At 40.2% G+C, this 19,385-nt stretch overlaps 1 protein-coding gene across 1 annotated transcript; it reads left to right on the top strand.

Annotated features, from left to right (window-relative positions):
• Nucleotides 1-1,688: 1,688 nt before the first annotated feature.
• LOC131320834 (ABC transporter B family member 20-like) lies at nucleotides 1,689-19,149 on the top strand. The gene is made up of 11 exons (XM_058351717.1): nucleotides 1,689-2,434; nucleotides 3,276-3,330; nucleotides 3,433-3,608; nucleotides 3,734-3,934; nucleotides 5,655-5,914; nucleotides 6,960-7,270; nucleotides 7,513-7,736; nucleotides 7,836-8,176; nucleotides 8,367-9,154; nucleotides 9,299-9,540; nucleotides 17,300-19,149. The coding sequence occupies exons 1-11, from the start codon at nucleotides 2,042-2,044 to the stop codon at nucleotides 18,527-18,529; spliced, it is 4,221 nt and encodes a 1,406-aa protein (XP_058207700.1). The 5' UTR covers nucleotides 1,689-2,041; the 3' UTR covers nucleotides 18,530-19,149.
• The last annotated feature ends 236 nt before the right edge of the window (nucleotides 19,150-19,385 follow it).

Raw genomic sequence — 19,385 nt, 5'->3', positions numbered from 1 at the left:
TTTCTCTTTTTGATTGGGTAAAATAGCTAAAAATCCTACTCCCTCCGTTCCTTTTTAAGTGTCCTGCTTCGTAATTCCAACTTATTAAAAAGACATCATCATTACATTTTTCACATCAACTTTTTCCTCCACTTTCTCTACTTACCCATCATCATTACACTTTTACTCATTAACTTTTCAAACTAAAATCTACTTTTAGGGACAAAATAGACAATACACCAACTTTTACCCTCCTAACTTTACAAAATGGACACTTATTAAGGAACAGCCCCAAATGAAATACTGGACACAAAAAAAAGGACGGAGGGAGTATTACCTAATCTAACGGACTTGCTCTAAAATGCTTCCTTGGCAGAAGCAATCCGAGGGGAAAAAACAAATGTAAAAAACCCGAAAAGGCAACTGAGAGAACAGCTTAAATGGCCTGGCATTGGTACCAAAAGCACCAAACCAATGCTGATGATGTCCTCACCTCTGCCATATGGCACATGTTTTTCAAAAATAATACTCACGTAACAATTTAAACACAATTTTTTATAGTATTGTATGTGGGTCCCACATGTATGTGAGAGGTTGTGTTTGGTATTTTGTGTTTGAATTTTTATGTATGTAGCATTGTTGTATGCTTTTTATCTTATGAATGCTGAGGACAATCGAAAATACATCCACTTATGTATAACACATCCACTTTTACATCCTCATCCGAAAATATATTAATCTTCAATAAATTCTAAATTTTAGTTTTCTTTCCACTAATCATTAGAATCCTTCCGTGACTTTGATGATTAGCCTTTGCTCGGTAATGTTTGAGCAACGGAAGAATTTATAAATTACTACGTAGTTCGTTAATGGTGAATATGTAAATTGCTGCTATTGTGAGTTTGATGATTGTGAGTTTGATGACGCTTTTCGTTAATGTTCCGTAAATACTTGAGCCGATTCTAAGCTTTCTAATTGGCATAATCGCATCTCTTAAGCCGGCCTCTTTTTCTTTCATCCATTGATTACCTTTTAAATTTTGAAGAAACACAACAAAAAAAAGATTATTACTTGGGAGAAATTACTCCTCAATTTGATTGCTAGATTTTGTGATAAAGGTATCGAAAGACTAAAGGTGGTTGCTGATGGATGAGTGTGCGGAAGGGAAACTTAAGAGTAGAATTTAATTAAGTCAAGAAGATTTATAGATTAGTCAAGTCAAATTTTAATAGAAATTAAAGACAACAACTACAGTACTATTTTAAGTTGATGAAATGAATTATGAGTAATTATTCAATATTTCTGAAGTATATGAACAGTATACTCCATCCTCTCACAACGCAACACATGTGAGGCTCATATGTGTTGTGTCCCCTGTGTGAGCCCCACATGTGTTGTGAGAGGAAGGAATATACTATTCATATACTCCGGGAGTATTTCGATGAATTGCTCAAAAACAAGTACTCCTGTTAAAGAAAACAATTCCCTGAAGATAAAAAAAAATGAAAGAAAGAAAACAATTCCCTCCACTCTCCTTAACCGACACCATTCTAAGAGAGACGAATTGTGGCTCTTGAAAACGTCGCCGTATAGTGCCGTTTTGCTTGCCTCGTTACAAACTTACAACAGCAAGAACCCTTTCCAAAAAAACAAAAAAATCAAAAACAAAAAACAAGGGAAACAGGAAGAAGAACCTTCGCCTCCGAGTCAACTCTCCGCCTTATTTGACCGAATCATCCAATACTATCCCACCCGAGTCACCTCGACGCCCACTCATCTCTCTCCATCTCTTTCTCTCATCTGAGTCGCCTCGACGGCTCACCCATCTCTCTCTCTCTCTCTCTAAAAATAGAAAACTGAAAAGCAGAGCCCGTAGAGAGTGGGTGCATATCACCTTCAATCATCCACGTCTCCGCTCAAATCTCCTCTAACTTCGGCGGAGATCTCTCTCTCTCTCTCTCTGTCTCTCCTCCGCCAAAAATCTCACCGATTCGACTGTTTTTCATGCGCTAGGGTTTTACACTGCGCATTGAGCTAACCAGCTCTCAACTGAAAAAAGAACATGATGATAAACAGGGGTCTATTCGGGTGGTCCCCGCCGCACATACAACCTCTCACACCGGTCTCCGAGGTCTCCGAGCCGCCCGAATCCCCGTCACCATACCTCGACACCAGCGCCGAGCCGGTCCCCATCGAGGTGGAGGAGGAGATCGACGACGGGGACGAGATCGAGCCGCCCCCGGCCGCCGTCCCCTTCTCCAGGCTCTTCGCATGCGCCGATCGCCTAGATTGGGTCCTGATGGTCGTCGGATCGCTGGCCGCCGCCGCTCACGGCACCGCGTTGGTGGTCTACTTGCATTACTTCGCCAAGATCATCCATTTGCTGGTGCACGACCGTCCGGACACGAGGGATGTTCCGGACACGCGGGATGTTCTGTTGAGTGACTTCTATGACGTAATGTTTTCCAAACCTTGTGCTTTTCGATTTCTGAATCTCGTGATTTTTGTGTACTGTTGTTGGTTTAACTGAAATTTAGAGAAAAAATTGGTCAAATTTAGCATTTTTTTTGATATTATTTCGGAGATTGAAGTAGCTTGCTGAAATTGGGTTGAATTGACATTAGGAAAATTCTAACAGCAGTGGTAATTATTCATTTATAGTTCAAGAAGTGTCTTGAAATTTATGGCAACTGTATGGGAATTTGTGAACATACACTAGGATGTGTGAACTGAGTATTCAAGTTTGAAAGTCGCGCTGAGGATTTCAGTCAGCAGGACCGTGACAGTATTGTGATTTGGTTCTCAACAGTGGTGGAGTTTTTGGAAGAACATGTATAATGGTTGTGTGGTTACTTTTACTATGCGCCATTCTTGTCATTTCTAAACTTGTGTAGAGTGGGAATATGCTCAATATGCGTTGCTCTTGGTTGAAATGGCTGAAAATTGGTTGAGTCTTTGGTGATTTGGTATGCTCTATTTACAAGCAATTACGCTTCCTTTCAACACTCCTCCCTCTTGCCATCCATCAATAATAGTTAGGCATGGGAAGTATTATGTAAGCTTCCACTTGTTGTTTTAAACTTATAATCATTTGGAAAAGATGTTATCCACGATGGGAACTACTGCAGTTCTTCGGCATTTCCCGCCCGCCCCCCCCCCCCTTTTCTAATCTGCAAGGTTTCTACTTAAATCAGCTTTTGATTTGAAGAAAGGAGGATGAAATTGAAACAGATTACTAGTTTACAGGATATTTAGAATGACAAGGTTGCCAATTGACTTTTATGCTATTTTTGCAGCTTACTTTGACCATTGTCTATATTGCCGTGGGTGTTTTTGCCTTTGGGTGGATAGGTAAGCCAAGTGCTCCTTCAGTAGTTGGTGTAAAATCTCTTTTGTTGACTCATGTGTAATGCATCTCTGCAACATCAAATACTAACTCATGTTCTGTTATAGAGGTTTCATGCTGGATTCTTACTGGAGAAAGGCAGACTGCTGTGATCAGGTCGAAATATGTTCAAGTATTGCTAAATCAGGACATGAGTTTTTTTGATACATATGGGAATAATGGAGATATAGTTAGCCAAGTGTTGAGTGATGTGCTGCTCATCCAGTCTGCTCTTAGTGAAAAAGTATGTAACTTGTGAAATGTTGCCCCAAATCAGGATATATGTTTTGCAATGGAACTAGCTGCTTCGAAGTTTGTTTTGCTCCTTGAATAATATTGTCTAATCTATAATCACTCTTGGCATGACAGGTTGGAAATTATATTCATAACATGGCCACCTTCTTTAGTGGCCTTGTCATTGGATTTTTCAACTGCTGGCAGATCGCCCTCATTACTTTAGCCACTGGTCCATTTATTGTTGCTGCGGGAGGAATATCAAATATATTTCTCCACAGGCTTGCTGAGAATATTCAAGATGCCTACGCTGAAGCAGCAAGCATTGCTGAGCAGGTTTTTATTTTTTCAAAATTTTCCTGATCCTTTGAGAACTGCTTCCCTAATGTACCAAATGTCAGGAAGAAGAAATTGCTTCTTGAACGAATTGCATACCTATAAAAGAAAAAGAGCTAAATGTTGGAGTACTTTTACTTTTTATGTGATTTTTTCCGTTATCCCATTTGTGAAATTCTCTAGATAGTGGGTGATTGGGCTGTTTTCGACCACGTGTAATTATGCAATATTTTAGTGTGGCCACTTTCTAATACAGGTAGATAATTTTTCTGAATGTTCTCACCTCAAATAAGTTCCGTTGCTAGTCAATAACAGAGCATGGCTTCTTGATGTTTCTCTTCTTAAAGGAGCATAATTTTGTAGCTTTATTTATGTTTCAGAGTGTTATCAATCATATTATATTGTTGTAACTATGAGGCTTTATCGAGCAGTTGTTCGCAGGATTTCAGAAGTTAGAAATGTAGTTTATGGAGAAGAGATCAACCGCGCGATGCATAATGGGAAAACTAGAGGGTCCATTGCATTACTCGCAAGCATTGCTTCAAGAATTGTTAGGAAACATTGTTTGTTGAATTTTCTTGTTTAATGACCTATAGTTCTCTTCTGCACCCCAAAAAAAAAAAAAAACCCTATGATTCTGTCGAGGGTAGTGTATGGTTGTCATTAAAATTGCATGTACATTAGTTTTTATGAGCTGGTAGGGACTATGGTTGTGTACCTGCCACCATTGTTGGTATGGTGGTGTGGTAGAAATTAGCCTGTTACAGCACCTGATGTTGGAAAAACTCGTTTCAGACATTATTATTTTTATTTGTAGATTTGATGTAGTTCTAAAACCGAGGTGCTCTATTTCCTAACTTGATTTTATAGTTTTAGTCAGCAATATCATAAGATCCTCCATTTAAATTTCATGTGATCTGTGTCATTTGACTCATTTCCTTGATTAAGGTTGACTCATTTCCTTGATTAAGGTTGTATTTCTAATTAGGTTACTCAATGCATGCAATATCCATTGAAAAGCCAGATTTAAATCCATGTATGTTCTACTTTACCTTAGCTTCCTAAGTCCATATCCATTCCTGTGCTGTGCTGAAAGTTAAGAAGTTTTTCCAGCGCACCTGTGAAATAGCAGAGGAGATTAGGAGAGAGACTATTTATTTTGCCCTGGACATTTGATGAGACCAGGAATACTTCCCATCTGTGATTCCCTCAATGTAGAAGTGTTTTCTGATGAACGCACATGCATGTCCAAGATTCACTGTCATATTGTTCTATTGAACTTTTGCTTTGAGTTTGCGTGTGTGTTTTTATGAGCTTAGCTTCTGATGAACGCACATGCATCATGCATGTCCAAGATTCACTGTCATATTGTTCTATTGTTCTATTGAACTTTTGCTTTGTGTTTGTGTGTGTTTTTATGAGCTTAGCTTCTGGTATATATGCCTTTATATATGCTTGTCTTTACGTATTCTTATATTTCAAGTATTGGCAATTTTGGAAGTAGTAACCATACAATAAAATGCCTTATTAAGTGTAGGGCATAAGTTTCTCATAGGAGGACACTTATTTGGAACATATGGTGGACTTTCGTACATGCAAACATGTTATGGACTTGGAAATTTTGTTTGTTTTATAGATGAGTGCTCAACTTGCTTATATCATCTGCTAGTCTCTTGATTCCTATTGACTCTTTGATACCCTTTTTCGTTTGAAATTGCAGGCAGTTTCCTATATCAGAACGTTGTATGCATTTACGAATGAAACGTTGGCCAAGTACTCTTATGCAACTTCACTGCAAGCAACACTGAGGTATGGTATATTGATTAGTCTGGTGCAAGGACTAGGTCTCGGGTTTACATATGGGCTTGCAATCTGTTCTTGTGCCTTACAACTTTGGGTTGGAAGGTTCCTGGTTACTCATGGGAGAGCCCATGGGGGTGAAGTTATAACAGCCCTGTTTGCTGTAATTTTGAGTGGCCTGTAAGCATCTTACTCTTGCTTTCATATCCTATGCAGTGTTTGTAAGTTGCAACATATTTCCTATGTTTGATGTACGTTACTTTGTTTTCAGTGTTTAGTTCACTTTTAAATGGAAACATATCTCTTGAACTGAAATCTACTGAAACCCAGAAAAAGCGTGGGCAAGCGAGAATGATATTTATTACTCTGTATACTATTACACAGTGGAACATGCTTGAGTTTACAATTCAGTAGTGAGCTGAACACCATTAAGTTGAAGTCAGTACAAATCCACATCAAGGCTGTATTTTAAAAGGAATAGGAGGAGAAAGAAAGAGAACAAGTGGCTCCACTCTCTCTCTTAACTCAATCAATTTTGCTTTGTTTGATTTGTTATCTTATAATTTGCCAAACCAAAACCAAACCAAACCCTGCCTTAAGTCCCAATTAATTGGGGTCAGCTACTAGAATCTGTTGTCTCTATTGAGTTCTCTCGAGGGCATCGTGTTTTGTGATATCGTGGAAACCTAGGTCTTTTCGAATTGCTGCCTCTAAAGTCAATTTTGGTCTTCTCGTATCACTCCTAATTAACTCATTGACAAATCTATGATAGACATGTCTAAACCACCTTAATCTATTCTCTCTCATCATATCTTCTATAAGTGCTATCCCATGGAGGTTTCGTTTCTAATTCTATCCCGCAAAAGTCTTACCACACATCAATCTCAACATCCTCATTTCAGTTGCACTTATCTTAGATTTTGCCCCCGATAATAACAGGCGAATATAAACAATTTTTATGGATTTGTTTTGATATGGTTTTGTAGTTTTTGGGCCGAGTTCGTTGTGTTTAAATGGAACACTAGAATTTTGGTTTTTAGCTCTTTAAGCAGAGGGCCCAGCCTAGGTTGGTTTTTTGGCTTTCCACTATTGTTTTGTTTCTATTGCTTGGGGAAGATGTTTGGTGCATTTTGGTGGAGCAAACCAAACAGAATTTGTTCTTTGATTGTTAATGATCTTTCTTGTGTCTGGAGCTCTGTATTTATGTTTCTTGTGTACTTCACAGAGGACTGAATCAAGCAGCAACAAATTTCTACTCTTTTGAGCAAGGGAGAATTGCTGCATACAGACTCTTTGAGATGATAAGCCGTTCATCCTCTTCTGTTAATCATGATGGGATTACTCTACCATCTGTTCAAGGAAACATTGAATTCCGGAATGTATATTTCAGCTATCTCTCACGTCCGGAAATTCCTATCTTAAGTGGCTTCTACCTCACTGTGCCTGCTAAAAAGGCAGTGGCGCTTGTTGGCAGAAATGGCTCGGGAAAAAGCAGTATTATACCGCTTATGGAACGGTTTTATGATCCTACATTAGGTATTGGGAACATATGTTTTTCTCATTTCAATGCTCTTATTTTGTAATTGTGGTTTCAATGGAACCTTAGAGCTTGTTTTGGTCTGGATTTTGAAGGAGGTATTAAAGTGTAATGAGTGGAGATAGATAGAGAATTTATTAGGGACCGTGAGCAGGGGTTTTGAGTACCCCGAACGAACAAGCCCTTAATGATCCTGTCTTCACATATTCCTGGGTTTTTTTTTTTCCATCGTGTGCTGCAGGAGAAGTTCTTTTGGATGGAGAGAATATAAAGAACCTCAAATTGGAGTGGCTTAGAAGTCAAATTGGTTTAGTCACTCAAGAACCTGCACTACTGAGTCTTAGTATCAGAGACAACATTGCTTATGGGAGGTCTGACGCTACTTTGGATCAGATTGAGGAAGCTGCTAAAATAGCTCATGCACATACATTTATCAGCTCACTTGGGAGAGGCTATGAGACACAGGTATAGTTGGGTGCTACTCTCTAGAACTAGATGTTTTGGTGGGTTCCATATTTGATCACTTCTTTGCATGGGGATTTTATTTCAGTTTATACTTGTCAGGTGGGTAGGGCTGGCATAGCATTGACAGAAGAGCAGAAAATTAAACTCTCTGTTGCCAGGGCAGTGCTTTCGAATCCGTCTATTCTTCTTCTTGATGAGGTAACTGGTGGACTTGATTTTGAAGCGGAAAGATCTGTTCAGGAGGCTCTAGATCTCCTCATGTTAGGCCGATCTACTATCATCATTGCTCGGCGGCTTAGTCTCATAAGGAATGCTGACTATATAGCAGTGATGGAAGAGGGTCAGCTAGTTGAAATGGGCACACATGATGAACTAATAACCTTGGATGGCTTATATGCAGAGCTCCTCAAATGTGAAGAAGCAGCAAAACTTCCACGCAGGTTTTGTGCTTAAAAAACTTATCCTTTTGTTGAACCCGGTAAATTATCTTGTACGAGGAACGGTTTTGTCAAGATTCTGCATTTAACGCTACAGCCATTGGAATAATCCTTCCTGTTGCAGTATATGTTTGTGTAATTGTTGGAGGTTATCTCCTAAATACTTCTTTTCATGTGCTTTGTCTTTATCCAGGATGCCAATAAGGAACTACAAGGAAACTGCAGCTTTTCAAGTTGAAAAAGATTCATCAGCTGGTCAAAGCCTGCAAGAACCATCATCTCCTAAAATGGCCAAATCACCATCTCTTCAGAGGGTTTCTGCTGTCCATGTATTCCGGCCTCCAGATGTTGGATTTAATTCACAAGAATCTCCAAGGGTTCGTAGCCCACCTTCGGAACAAATGGTGGAAAACGGCATCCCTTTGGTTGTTATGGATAAGGAACCATCTATAAGAAGGCAGGATAGTTTTGAAATGAGACTTCCTGACTTACCCAAAATTGACGTTCCGTCTGGGAATAAACAAACATGCAATTCTTCTGATCCTGAATCTCCTGTCTCACCGCTGTTGACATCTGATCCCAAAAATGAACGCTCTCATTCACAAACTTTCAGTCGACCACATAGCCAGTACGATGACTCACCAGTGAAAACGAAGGAAACAGGGGATTCACGGCATCGAAAAGAGCCTTCTCTTTGGAGGCTTGTAGAGCTTAGCTTAGCAGAGTGGCTTTATGCTGTTTTAGGGAGCACTGGTGCTGCCATCTTTGGTTCATTTAATCCACTCCTTGCCTATGTGATTGCACTGGTAGTTACAGCATACTACAGAGAAGATCATCATCTTCATCAGGAAGTAAACAAGTGGTGCTTAATTATTACATGTATGGGTATTGTGACAGTGGTTGCTAATTTCCTGCAGCACTTCTACTTTGGTATAATGGGGGAGAAGATGACCGAACGAGTGAGGAGAATGATGTTCTCAGGTAGATGAATTTTCTTTAAATGTAACTCTTATATGGATTTCTCTTTGTTTAGATGCATAAGCTGTCTCATTGCGACCACACTTTCTTATTTTGAGTTCTATTCGGTTTATAGTTGGGTTTTACTTAATTCCGTTGATGTTACAGCAATGTTGCGCAATGAAGTTGGATGGTTTGATGAAGAGGATAACAGTGCTGACACCTTATCCATGCGTTTAGCAAATGATGCAACATTTGTGAGAGCTGCTTTTAGCAATCGACTTTCTATTTTCATACAAGACAGTGCGGCTGTTGCGGTTGCTGTTGTTATCGGGATGTTTCTACATTGGCGATTGGCACTAGTTGCTTTGGCAACGCTACCTATTCTTACTGTCTCGGCTATTGCACAGGTTCGCATTGTTGTGAGAGAAAGAAAGGAAAGGTGTATAGGGTGTTAACTAACCCTAACACATGTGAGCTTTATTTATATTATGTGGTGACTAGTTACATAACATAAGCAACCAATGTGGGACTAAGTCCAACTCTATTCTAACACTCCCCCTCAAGCTGGAGAATAAATATCACAAAATCCCAGCTTGTTACGTAACAACTCTAAACGTGGTTTAACTAGAGACTTGGTGAAGATATCTGCCAACTGAGCTCCTGTAGACACGAAAGGGGTAGCCAACAGGCCACTATCTATCTTCTCCCGAACAATATGACAATCTACCTCGATGTGTTTGGTTCTCTCATGAAATACCGGATTCGAAGCGATATGTATTGTTGCCTGATTATCACAATACATAGGAATAGGTAACTGTACACCAAGCCCCAACTCCTCGAGCAAAGCTCTCAACCATACAATCTCGCATGTAGTATGAGCCATGGCACGATACTCTGCTTCAGCACTGGAACGAGCAACCACAGTTTGTTTCTTGCTCTTCCAGGTAACTAAATTTCCACCAACAAAAGTACAGTACCCAGTTGTGGACCGTCTATCAGATGGTGATCCTGCCCAATCAGCGTCGGTAAAGGCTTCGACACGCAAATGACCATTTGAACGATAAAACAAGCCACGTCCAGGATGAGCCTTGAGATACTTCACAATACGAAGACAAGCTTCCCAATGTGGAAAACGAGGAGCTGACATGAACTGACTTACCATACTGACAGCAAATGAGATATCAGGCCGTGTATTGGTGAGATAATTCAGCTTGCCTACCAAGCGACGATAACGGTCTGGATGAGGAAATATCTCCCCCTGATCAACACACAATTTGACGTTTGGATCCATAGGAGTCTCCGCAGGCTTTGCTCCTAATAAACCAGTCTCCTCTAGAATATCTAGCGTATACTTTCTTTGAGATAAACTGATCCCTTCCTTGGATCTTGCTACCTCAATACCCAAGAAATATCGTAGCTTACCCAAATCTTTGGTGTGAAACTGACGCTGTAAGAACTGTTTCAGCTCATCAATACCTTTCTGATCATCCCCAGTAATAATGATATCATCCACATACACAATCAACACTACTCTTCCCCGATCTGACTGAATAGAGAAGACAGAATGATCAGAATGAGAGCGACGCATACCAAACTGCAACACAGCATCACTAAACCTGCCAAACCAAGCTCGAGGGGACTGCTTAAGACCATAGAGGGCTTTGCGAAGGCGACACACCTGAGAACGCTCCCCCTGAGCAACAAACCCAGGAGGTTGCTCCATATAAACCTCCTCGAGCAGGTCACCATGTAGAAATGCATTCTTAACGTCCAACTGAAACAAGGGCCAACCAAGATTGGCAGCCATAGAAATAAGAATGCGAACAGAGTTAATCTTGGCCACCGGAGAGAAAGTCTCAGCATAATCAACGCCATACGTCTGGGTATAGCCTTTGGCCACAAGACGGGCCTTGTACCGTTCTACTGTGCCATCTGGATTATACTTGACGGTAAATACCCATCGACATCCAACAGTAGACTTTCCTGGTGGAAGAGAAACCAACTCCCAAGTGCCATTGTCATGAAGAGCAGACATCTCAGCCTCCATAGCTGTCCGCCACTCAGAAACAGATAAGGCCTCCTGAACAGTGTTAGGAACAAAAATGGACGAAATAGAAGTAGTAAAAGCACGAAGGGACGGAGACAGATGATCATAGGAAACAAACTGAACAATAGGATGAGATGTGCAAGACCGAATACCTTTGCGAAGAGCTATAGGAAGACTAGGTGATGGCGGAGGTGGAGGTGGAGGTGGAGGTGGAGGTGAGGGTGGAGGTGGAGGTGAAGGTGCAACCGGATCTTGGGACGGAGGAGGCGTGGTGGCTGGTACTTGTGGGGCTGTTAATACTTGTTGCCGACGAACATACACCTGCAAGGGAGGACCAGATGGTACACAAATAGGAAACACAGACTCAGACTCAGGAAGGTCAACTGGAGTACTGTGACCCGAGTAAAAGGGCAATGACTCATTAAATGTGACATCAGCACAAACAAAATGACGACGAAGAGATGGTGAGTAACATTTATACCCTTTCTGAGTGCGTGAGTACCCCAGAAAAATACACCGAATTGACCGTGGATCAAGTTTGTCCCGGTCAGGATCCAGAGCATGAACATAACAGGTGCACCCGAACACTCGTAAGGGTAATGAGTGGAGAGGGCGACCAGGAAATAAAACGGTATGGGGTATCTGACCACCTAGAACGCTAGATGGCATACGATTGATCAAGTAACATGCTGTAAGAATAGCATAACTCCAGTAAGACTTAGGAACTTGCATTTGAAATAATAGAGCACGCATAACCTCTGATAAATGCCTAATCTTGCGTTCGGCAACTCCATTTTGTTGTGGAGTTCGAGCGCAAGAAGATTGGTGAATTATACCATGGTCATCAAAAAACTTAGAAAGAGAATTATGAAAATATTCACCTGCATTGTCAGAACGAAATATACGAATGCAAGTATCAAATTGAGTTTTGATTTCCATATAAAATGACTTAAAGATAGAAGACAACTCTGACCGCTCTTTCATGAGATAAAGATACGTAACACGAGAATAATCATCGACAAAAATAGCATAATACTGAAAGCCAAAAACATTAGGAACACGCATTGGACCCCAAATATCAGAATGAACTAAGTGAAAAGGACGGGTTACGCGACTCTCAACCCTAGGATAAAAAGACACTCTATGATGTTTACTAAACTCACAGACTTCACAAAGCAAAGCATCAACACGGCTACATGAAGGTACCAGCCGTTTAAGATTCTGAAGAGATGGATGACCAAGTCGACAATGATGTTGATAGGGTGACACAGAAGACTGAAAGGCAACAGAACTAGGGTGAACATTGTCAGTAAAGTAATATAAACCACCACGCTCAGTACCACCACCAATTTTTCGCCCCGTCTTGAGATCCTGAAACACACAACCATGAGGAAGAAATGTGACAGAGCAATTTAAAGATTTAGTAAGTTTACTAACAGACATAAGATTTAATGGAAAACGAGGAACGTGCAATACTGAATCCAAAGTCAAAGAAGAAGTAACAGAAACCGAACCCAAACCAGTAATATCAGTGGTAGAACCATCTGCTAAGGTAACACGAGATGGTTTATCAATAGACTGTTGGCCAGAAAGAATAGTAGAATTACCAGTCATATGATCAGATGCACCAGAATCAATAACCCAAGGAACAGAAAAATGAGAAGTTGCAATACAAGCACTAGAAGAACCTGTCTGAGATAGCGTAGCAATGGAGGAACTTGTCTGAAGTGACACAAGGCGTTGGTACTCCTCCATAGAAATAGTCACCATAGCAGTGGAGCGTGCAGCTTGCCTAATATCCTTGGGAGAAGTAACCCGATGAGCCTGAGAAAAACCATGTAGGTCATAGCAGTGGTCCACCGTATGATTAGTTCCCCCACAATAAGTACAAAGTCTATAACCATGGCCTCGACTATGGCCACCTCTCCTTGACATGTGACCTGTACGACTAAATCCACAACGACCAAAACCATGACCACCAGAAACGCGGTCAAAACGACCACTGTACCCATAATCACGGCTAAATGAAGAACCAAAATCACCAGAATCAGCGGAAGTAAAATCAGAACCAGATTTCATTGCAAACATATCACTGTACAATGAGAGGCAACTAGTCAACTACCGATAGATCAACCAACCAAATACTCCACTAACAAACGGCCAATAAACAAGAAATAAGGAACTGATTGACCGGCTAACGACCAAGGGCACGACACCGCATGCATCCAACAAAACCAAAGTAGCCACCGAACAACATAATCCCAATATCAAGCAACAACCAAGAGCTCATATGCCAACATAGACCAAATAACTCAACACAATCTAACAATTGAAATCAGACTTCAACATACCCAAACTACCATCTATTGGAGAGGATAAACTGTAGATTGACCAAAAAATCCAAAATTACCAGAACAATCAGTGCATAAGAGTAACGGAATAATACCCAACAATGATGAACAGTGCGCGATGTACAGTACGACGGTGAACAGTAATCGGTGAACAGTGCCGACGGTGAACAGTATCGGTGAACAGTGCCGACGATGAACAGTATCGGTGAACAGTGCCGACGATGAACAGTAATCGGTGAACAGTGCCGACGGTGAACAGTCCTGTGAACTAATGATTAGGGTTAAGGCAGAGGCTAAGATTAGGATTGTGATTTTATGTACAGAGACTAGGGTTTAGGCTAGGATTGTAGGGATTATGTACAAAGGCTACGGTGGTTTAGGATTGTTGTGGTGGTTTAGGATAAGATCCCGCTCTGATACCATGTTGTGAGAGAAAGAAAGGAAAGGTGTATAGGGTGTTAACTAACCCTAACACATGTGAGCTTTATTTATATTATGTGGTGACTAGTTACATAACATAAGCAACCAATGTGGGACTAAGTCCAACTCTATTCTAACACGCATGACATTTTCTATGAAAATTCCAATGTATATGCCTATCCCAAAATTACTGCTTAATCATTCTCCCAGTTTCTGTTAGTCTATCAGTCATCTCACAAGGTCTGAAGGGCTGTTCACATTCTCATCAAATCTGACGGGAACTAGTCTGTCTCCTAGTTCTTGAGTTGTAGATTTGTCCAAATATCTTCTACCGATGATTAGTAAATGGCATGCCCAATTTTCTTTTTCTTTCATGCGCACACACGGCGCGCGCGCGTGTGTATACAGTACACGACTAATTTCATATAGGCATCTAAGTGCTGTACCTCTGTTCATATGATTCCTTAATTCTCTTGAAGTAATGTAATTCGATTTTTTGCGTCATTTTTCTGATGACACCAGAATCTTTTCAGCAATAGGTAGGGTGAAGTAATAGTGGCCCATTATCTACTGCCATATTAGACATGAATTCCATTATCTACTTAGTTATCTGCATATAATTTGTCCTCAATCTCCTTGAGCTTTAATGTACCATTGTTCACATAAATACAATTGCCTCTATCTATCTGTCACTCTTTCTATCTTTCTATCTACACACACACACACACACATGTATATATGCTCTGTCAAAATAAACTGTCTCCCTTCTGGATCATATTCTTAGTTCCAACTAGCTAGATGCTTTGCCTTTCTTTGATATCTTCACAAACGTAGCATGATGGTTTATGTAAGATAATTCTTCCGATGGTATGGGACCCTATATCAAAAGACTAATGATGTCTTGATAGTCATGCCTCTAGGCGTCATGACATTTCCTGGAAGATTCATGGTAGAACTTGTAAATTTGATACCATCCAATCATGCTTGCATGCTTGTCTTCGTAACCTAGTCGAACCATTAACTGAGAAGTGTTGAATATTGTCCTTCTTGAATGGAGCCACTTCTGGTTATAGGGCTATAGGGTTTCTTAAGGGGTTGGAGTTCAGGTCATCTTAAAAATCCTTTTGTACATGTATTTTTTTTTTTTTTTGTTGTTGTTGATCCGCATGTATTTTAGTTGATCTTAGACGTTTTTCTTTTTGCAATATGTTACATGGAGTTGATCTTAGATGGATTTTGGAAAGTCGTATCCAAATTAAAGTCCTTAGTCTTAGCAGCTTAGGGAGTGTATGAGTTTGAAGTCATCATTTAAGTTGTAAAATATGAATCTTGGGTTTGAAAGGTGGAAGAAGAAGAAGAGAGGAAAGGGATACATACAGAAAGGGGCAACTAGGGTAAAAGATTAATACGCATTAATCAGCTCCTACACGGCTACACCTCACATGTATTTTATTAGAAGCATACCATGGATACTTGACGAGATGAGAGAAATAAGAGTCAAAATGGGATATAGCTAGATCAAGTAATCTTTTATTGAGTGAGAAGTGGTGTCATGTTTTCGAGGAATTTATCTGAGCTGTGCCTGTTTGATTGTTCGTTTACAGGCCTTTCCTGTTTTTGGTTTAAATTTCAGAGTTAGATGCATGTAATTTGTACCATAAAGCATGACTACGTTTTGGGAATCCATTTGATCATTTTCTATAGGATCTGTGCTGTTGCTTGGGACCTCAGTTTTGGTTGTGCTTTGTAGTTTGCCTGTTGACTGCTCTCCTCTTCTAATACAAGTCCATTGTGTATTTTTTGGTAATCCACAAATGCAATTATGTTTTGTTGTTTCAGTACTATGCTGAATCTGAATAATCGTATAAGAGCTTAGAAATAAAAAATCAAATTGCTATTGCACATTTTTGGCGTATTGTCTTTCTTTCTTTCAGTTTAAGTCGCATAAGTAAGATGATATTTTTCTTCTGACAATGAATTTCGTTCAAGACTTCAAGTAGGTGTGCTTTGCTCACTATCTTTTGATTTTTTGACCATGTAAGCATCTGCTGGTATGAAGTTAAAAGTGCTCAATTGTTATACAACTTATTCTAAGCCAGACTGAATCAGCTGTACTTAAGTAGCTAAGATGAAGTTACAAGTTGTCAATTCTCTTTGAAACTTGAAGTGCTTTATTTATGTCTTTTGTGGACTAAATACTTTGATTGCCCTTCAGATAAGTGGCGGATTTTTATATTATACTAGAGGCCGGGGCACACGCGATGCGTGTGCAAGCCGGATTTTGATGGTGTTTTTCCTACCGTCGATGTGGAATTTAGATTTTTTCCTATCTTAGTATTTTTCTTTTCCCCGTCTTTGAAGCACCATGGTGTTTTTCCTACTGTTGGTGTGGAATTTAAATTTTTTTCGTTCTTATATTTTTCTTTTCCCCGTATTCTTTGAAGCGCCATCAAAATTCGACTTTTATACGTATTGCGTGTGCTCGACCTCTAGTTCACATATGTAGAAGCACATATGTTTTTTATTCCACTCCCATCCTAAATTCCACAGGTTCCAAAATGATTTCATAACCAGATAATAGCACATTAAGAATATATCCGAAATTTTCTCAAGAGTATATGAGAAACGAAACATGCATTATATCCGACCAGTTTCAAAGAAAGCCATCAGTCAGACAGTCACTTTTCCAACGAAAAAAATAATAACAAAAAATGGAAGCAAATGTTGGAGGATGAGGTCAAAATAAACCTTGTGAGCAATAAATTATAACGGAAGAACGGTTATCCACATGCTACTTCCGATGGCCTCAGAATTGGTAATGATAAACCCATAATCAAGGATTGAAAATCAGGCTTAATTGATGGGTTTTGTGATCACAGTTTTTTTGTGGACATCAACCAATTGTATGGAGAGGAAAACAAATACGAAGAAGAGAGAATAATAGGAAAACAACAGTACCCTCTTAGGAGAAGACGTGAGGTGTGCGTGTGTGGCCGTGTGGGCAGTTGGGTGGGGTATGTTAATTTTACAACTTTTACCCTAACGGTTAAATGAGTCTTCGTGAAAGGGTTGGGTTAAGAGCAGTTGGAATTTTTTTAGGGGGTAGTTTTGAAAATCGCTTTTATGGCAGGCCTTCAAAACTGCCATGTCAATTTACATATTTGCTCATGAATTTTTAAACATTTTGTTCACACATTTAATGGGTATATTTGGAAATGAAAATACATGACAGGGAGACACCAAAGGGGTGCTCTCCCTTTATATATTAGAATAGATGAGCTGATTCGGATTTTTATTCTTTATCTGAATAACATTTATCCTGAGCAGCATTCAACTTAAATTTTGCAGAAGTTATGGCTTGCTGGGTTCTCTAAGGGCATACAAGAGATGCACAGAAAGGCTTCTTTGGTTCTTGAAGATGCCGTTAGAAACATTTACACTGTTGTAGCATTCTGTGCTGGTAACAAGGTTATGGAGCTCTACAGGTGGCAACTTCACAAGATATTCAAGCAGAGCTTCCTTCAAGGGATGGCTATTGGTTTCGGATTTGGCTTTTCACAGTTTCTTCTCTTTGGCTGCAACGCTCTTCTTCTCTGGTACACTCGTTACTCTGTTAAAAACGGCTATATGGATCTGCCTACGGCTCTCAAGGAGTACATGGTGTTCTCTTTTGCAACATTTGCACTTGTGGAGCCTTTTGGCTTGGCTCCCTATATACTGAAGCGGCGGAAATCTCTTATTTCAGTATTTGAGATCATAGACAGAGTGCCCAAGATTGACCCCGATGATAACTCGGCATTGAAGCCTCCTAATGTTTATGGAAGCATTGAGTTAAAAAATATCGACTTCTCATACCCAACTCGCCCGGAAGTGTTGGTACTGAGTAATTTTAGTCTGAAAGTCAACGGTGGTCAAACCGTTGCCGTGGTGGGCGTCTCTGGGTCAGGAAAGAGCACTATAATATCTTTGATAGAGAGATTCTATGACCCGGTTGCCGGTCAGGTTTTACTAGATGGTCGAGATTTGAAACTTTTCAACTTGAGGTGGTTGAGGAGTCACATGGGTCTTGTTCAGCAGGAACCCATTATCTTCTCAACAACTATAAGGGAAAACATCATCTACGCGAGGCACAACGCCAGTGAAGCGGAGATGAAGGAGGCAGCAAGAATAGCAAATGCCCACCATTTCATCAGTAGCCTCCCTCACGGTTATGATACGCACGTTGGGATGAGGGGCGTAGATCTTACCCCAGGACAGAAGCAGAGAATTGCAATCGCTCGTGTGGTGTTGAAAAACGCACCTATTTTGCTATTGGACGAGGCGAGTTCATCGATCGAGTCTGAGTCTAGCCGAGTGGTGCAGGAGGCTCTTGATACACTCATCATGGGGAATAAAACGACGATATTAATAGCCCATAGAGCAGCTATGATGAGGCACGTAGACAACATTGTAGTTCTTAATGGAGGGCGAATAGTAGAGGAAGGGTCCCACGATTCCTTGATGGCGAAGAATGGTTTATATGTCCGGTTGATGCAACCACACTTTGGGAAGGGCTTGCGTCAGCATAGACTCATATAGGGCGGTGATTGGGATTGGTTGTTAATTTGTGCTTAGTCCATAGGAAATCGACCCGTTTTTTCAAGTTGCCCATAATGCTGAGAATTTCAGGAAATGTACTGTGGTGAGATTTTCCGCGATCATTGAGATGAACAAAAATGATGAGGGTGATGAGGGCATTGTACACTGATGTTCATACAGTTGGTTTGGTGGGATTGAGAAGGATGGTGTGGCAACGGTGGTTACTTTGGCAAATCCCGGTGGGTGGGTGGTTCCAGATTTCAATTAGTCTATAAGGGCAAGCTCTCAAATTTTTAGATGCATATTCTTTTGGAGGCAAGCATCGTAGAGGTTTGTGCTGTCTCCATAGATATATTGATTTGTTAATTATAGAGTGGAATGCAGGTAGGTGTAGTTTCTCTCTTTAAGTAAGTGGTGTGTACTTTTTCTTGTTTGCATGTATGTGGTGGATCGATCTCTCTTGAAGGGGTCAATCTCACTAATTTTTCTGGTGTACATCTTTCTTCCATCTGCGCAACTACAGAAGCTTTAACCAGAGGATAAAGTGAAGGGATTTGTTGGAACTCTTTTGTATAGAAGGATCAGATAATTTGCTTGCTAATTTATTTATGATTTCCATGTGTTCAAATCTCATATAAGCGATAATCTGCTTCCTGAGAAGTCTCTTTCTTTCTTTTTTCTTTTTTCTTTTTTTTTTTCTCTGTTGGAGTTTTCTTAAGAAAATTTCGGTATGATTTTACGTAACCCATTCCGATCCTTGGAAAAATGTTTGTTCCCTCTGAATTTGCTTGTTGGATTTGGTTGGTTTAATGCATGCTGGTGTTTGCAGTTACGCAATACGTTTGTAATACATGTG

The sequence above is a fragment of the Rhododendron vialii genome, chromosome 3a, assembly GCF_030253575.1.
Source record: "Rhododendron vialii isolate Sample 1 chromosome 3a, ASM3025357v1".
Lineage (NCBI taxonomy): Eukaryota > Viridiplantae > Streptophyta > Magnoliopsida > Ericales > Ericaceae > Rhododendron > Rhododendron vialii.
This window is presented reverse-complemented; position numbering and strand designations above follow the sequence as displayed.

What these genes read in the sequence shown, in the direction of transcription:
- LOC131320834 (XM_058351717.1), top strand. Translation starts at nt 2,042, where the DNA reads ATGATGATAAACAGGGGTCTATTCGGGTGGTCCCCGCCGCACATACAA. An exon ending in CAGCAAGCATTGCTGAGCAG is followed by an intron (nt 3,935 to 5,654) that starts GTTTTTATTTTT and finishes TTGAAATTGCAG; the next exon opens with GCAGTTTCCTATATCAGAAC. An exon ending in GAGGAGAATGATGTTCTCAG is followed by an intron (nt 9,155 to 9,298) that starts GTAGATGAATTT and finishes TTGATGTTACAG; the next exon opens with CAATGTTGCGCAATGAAGTT.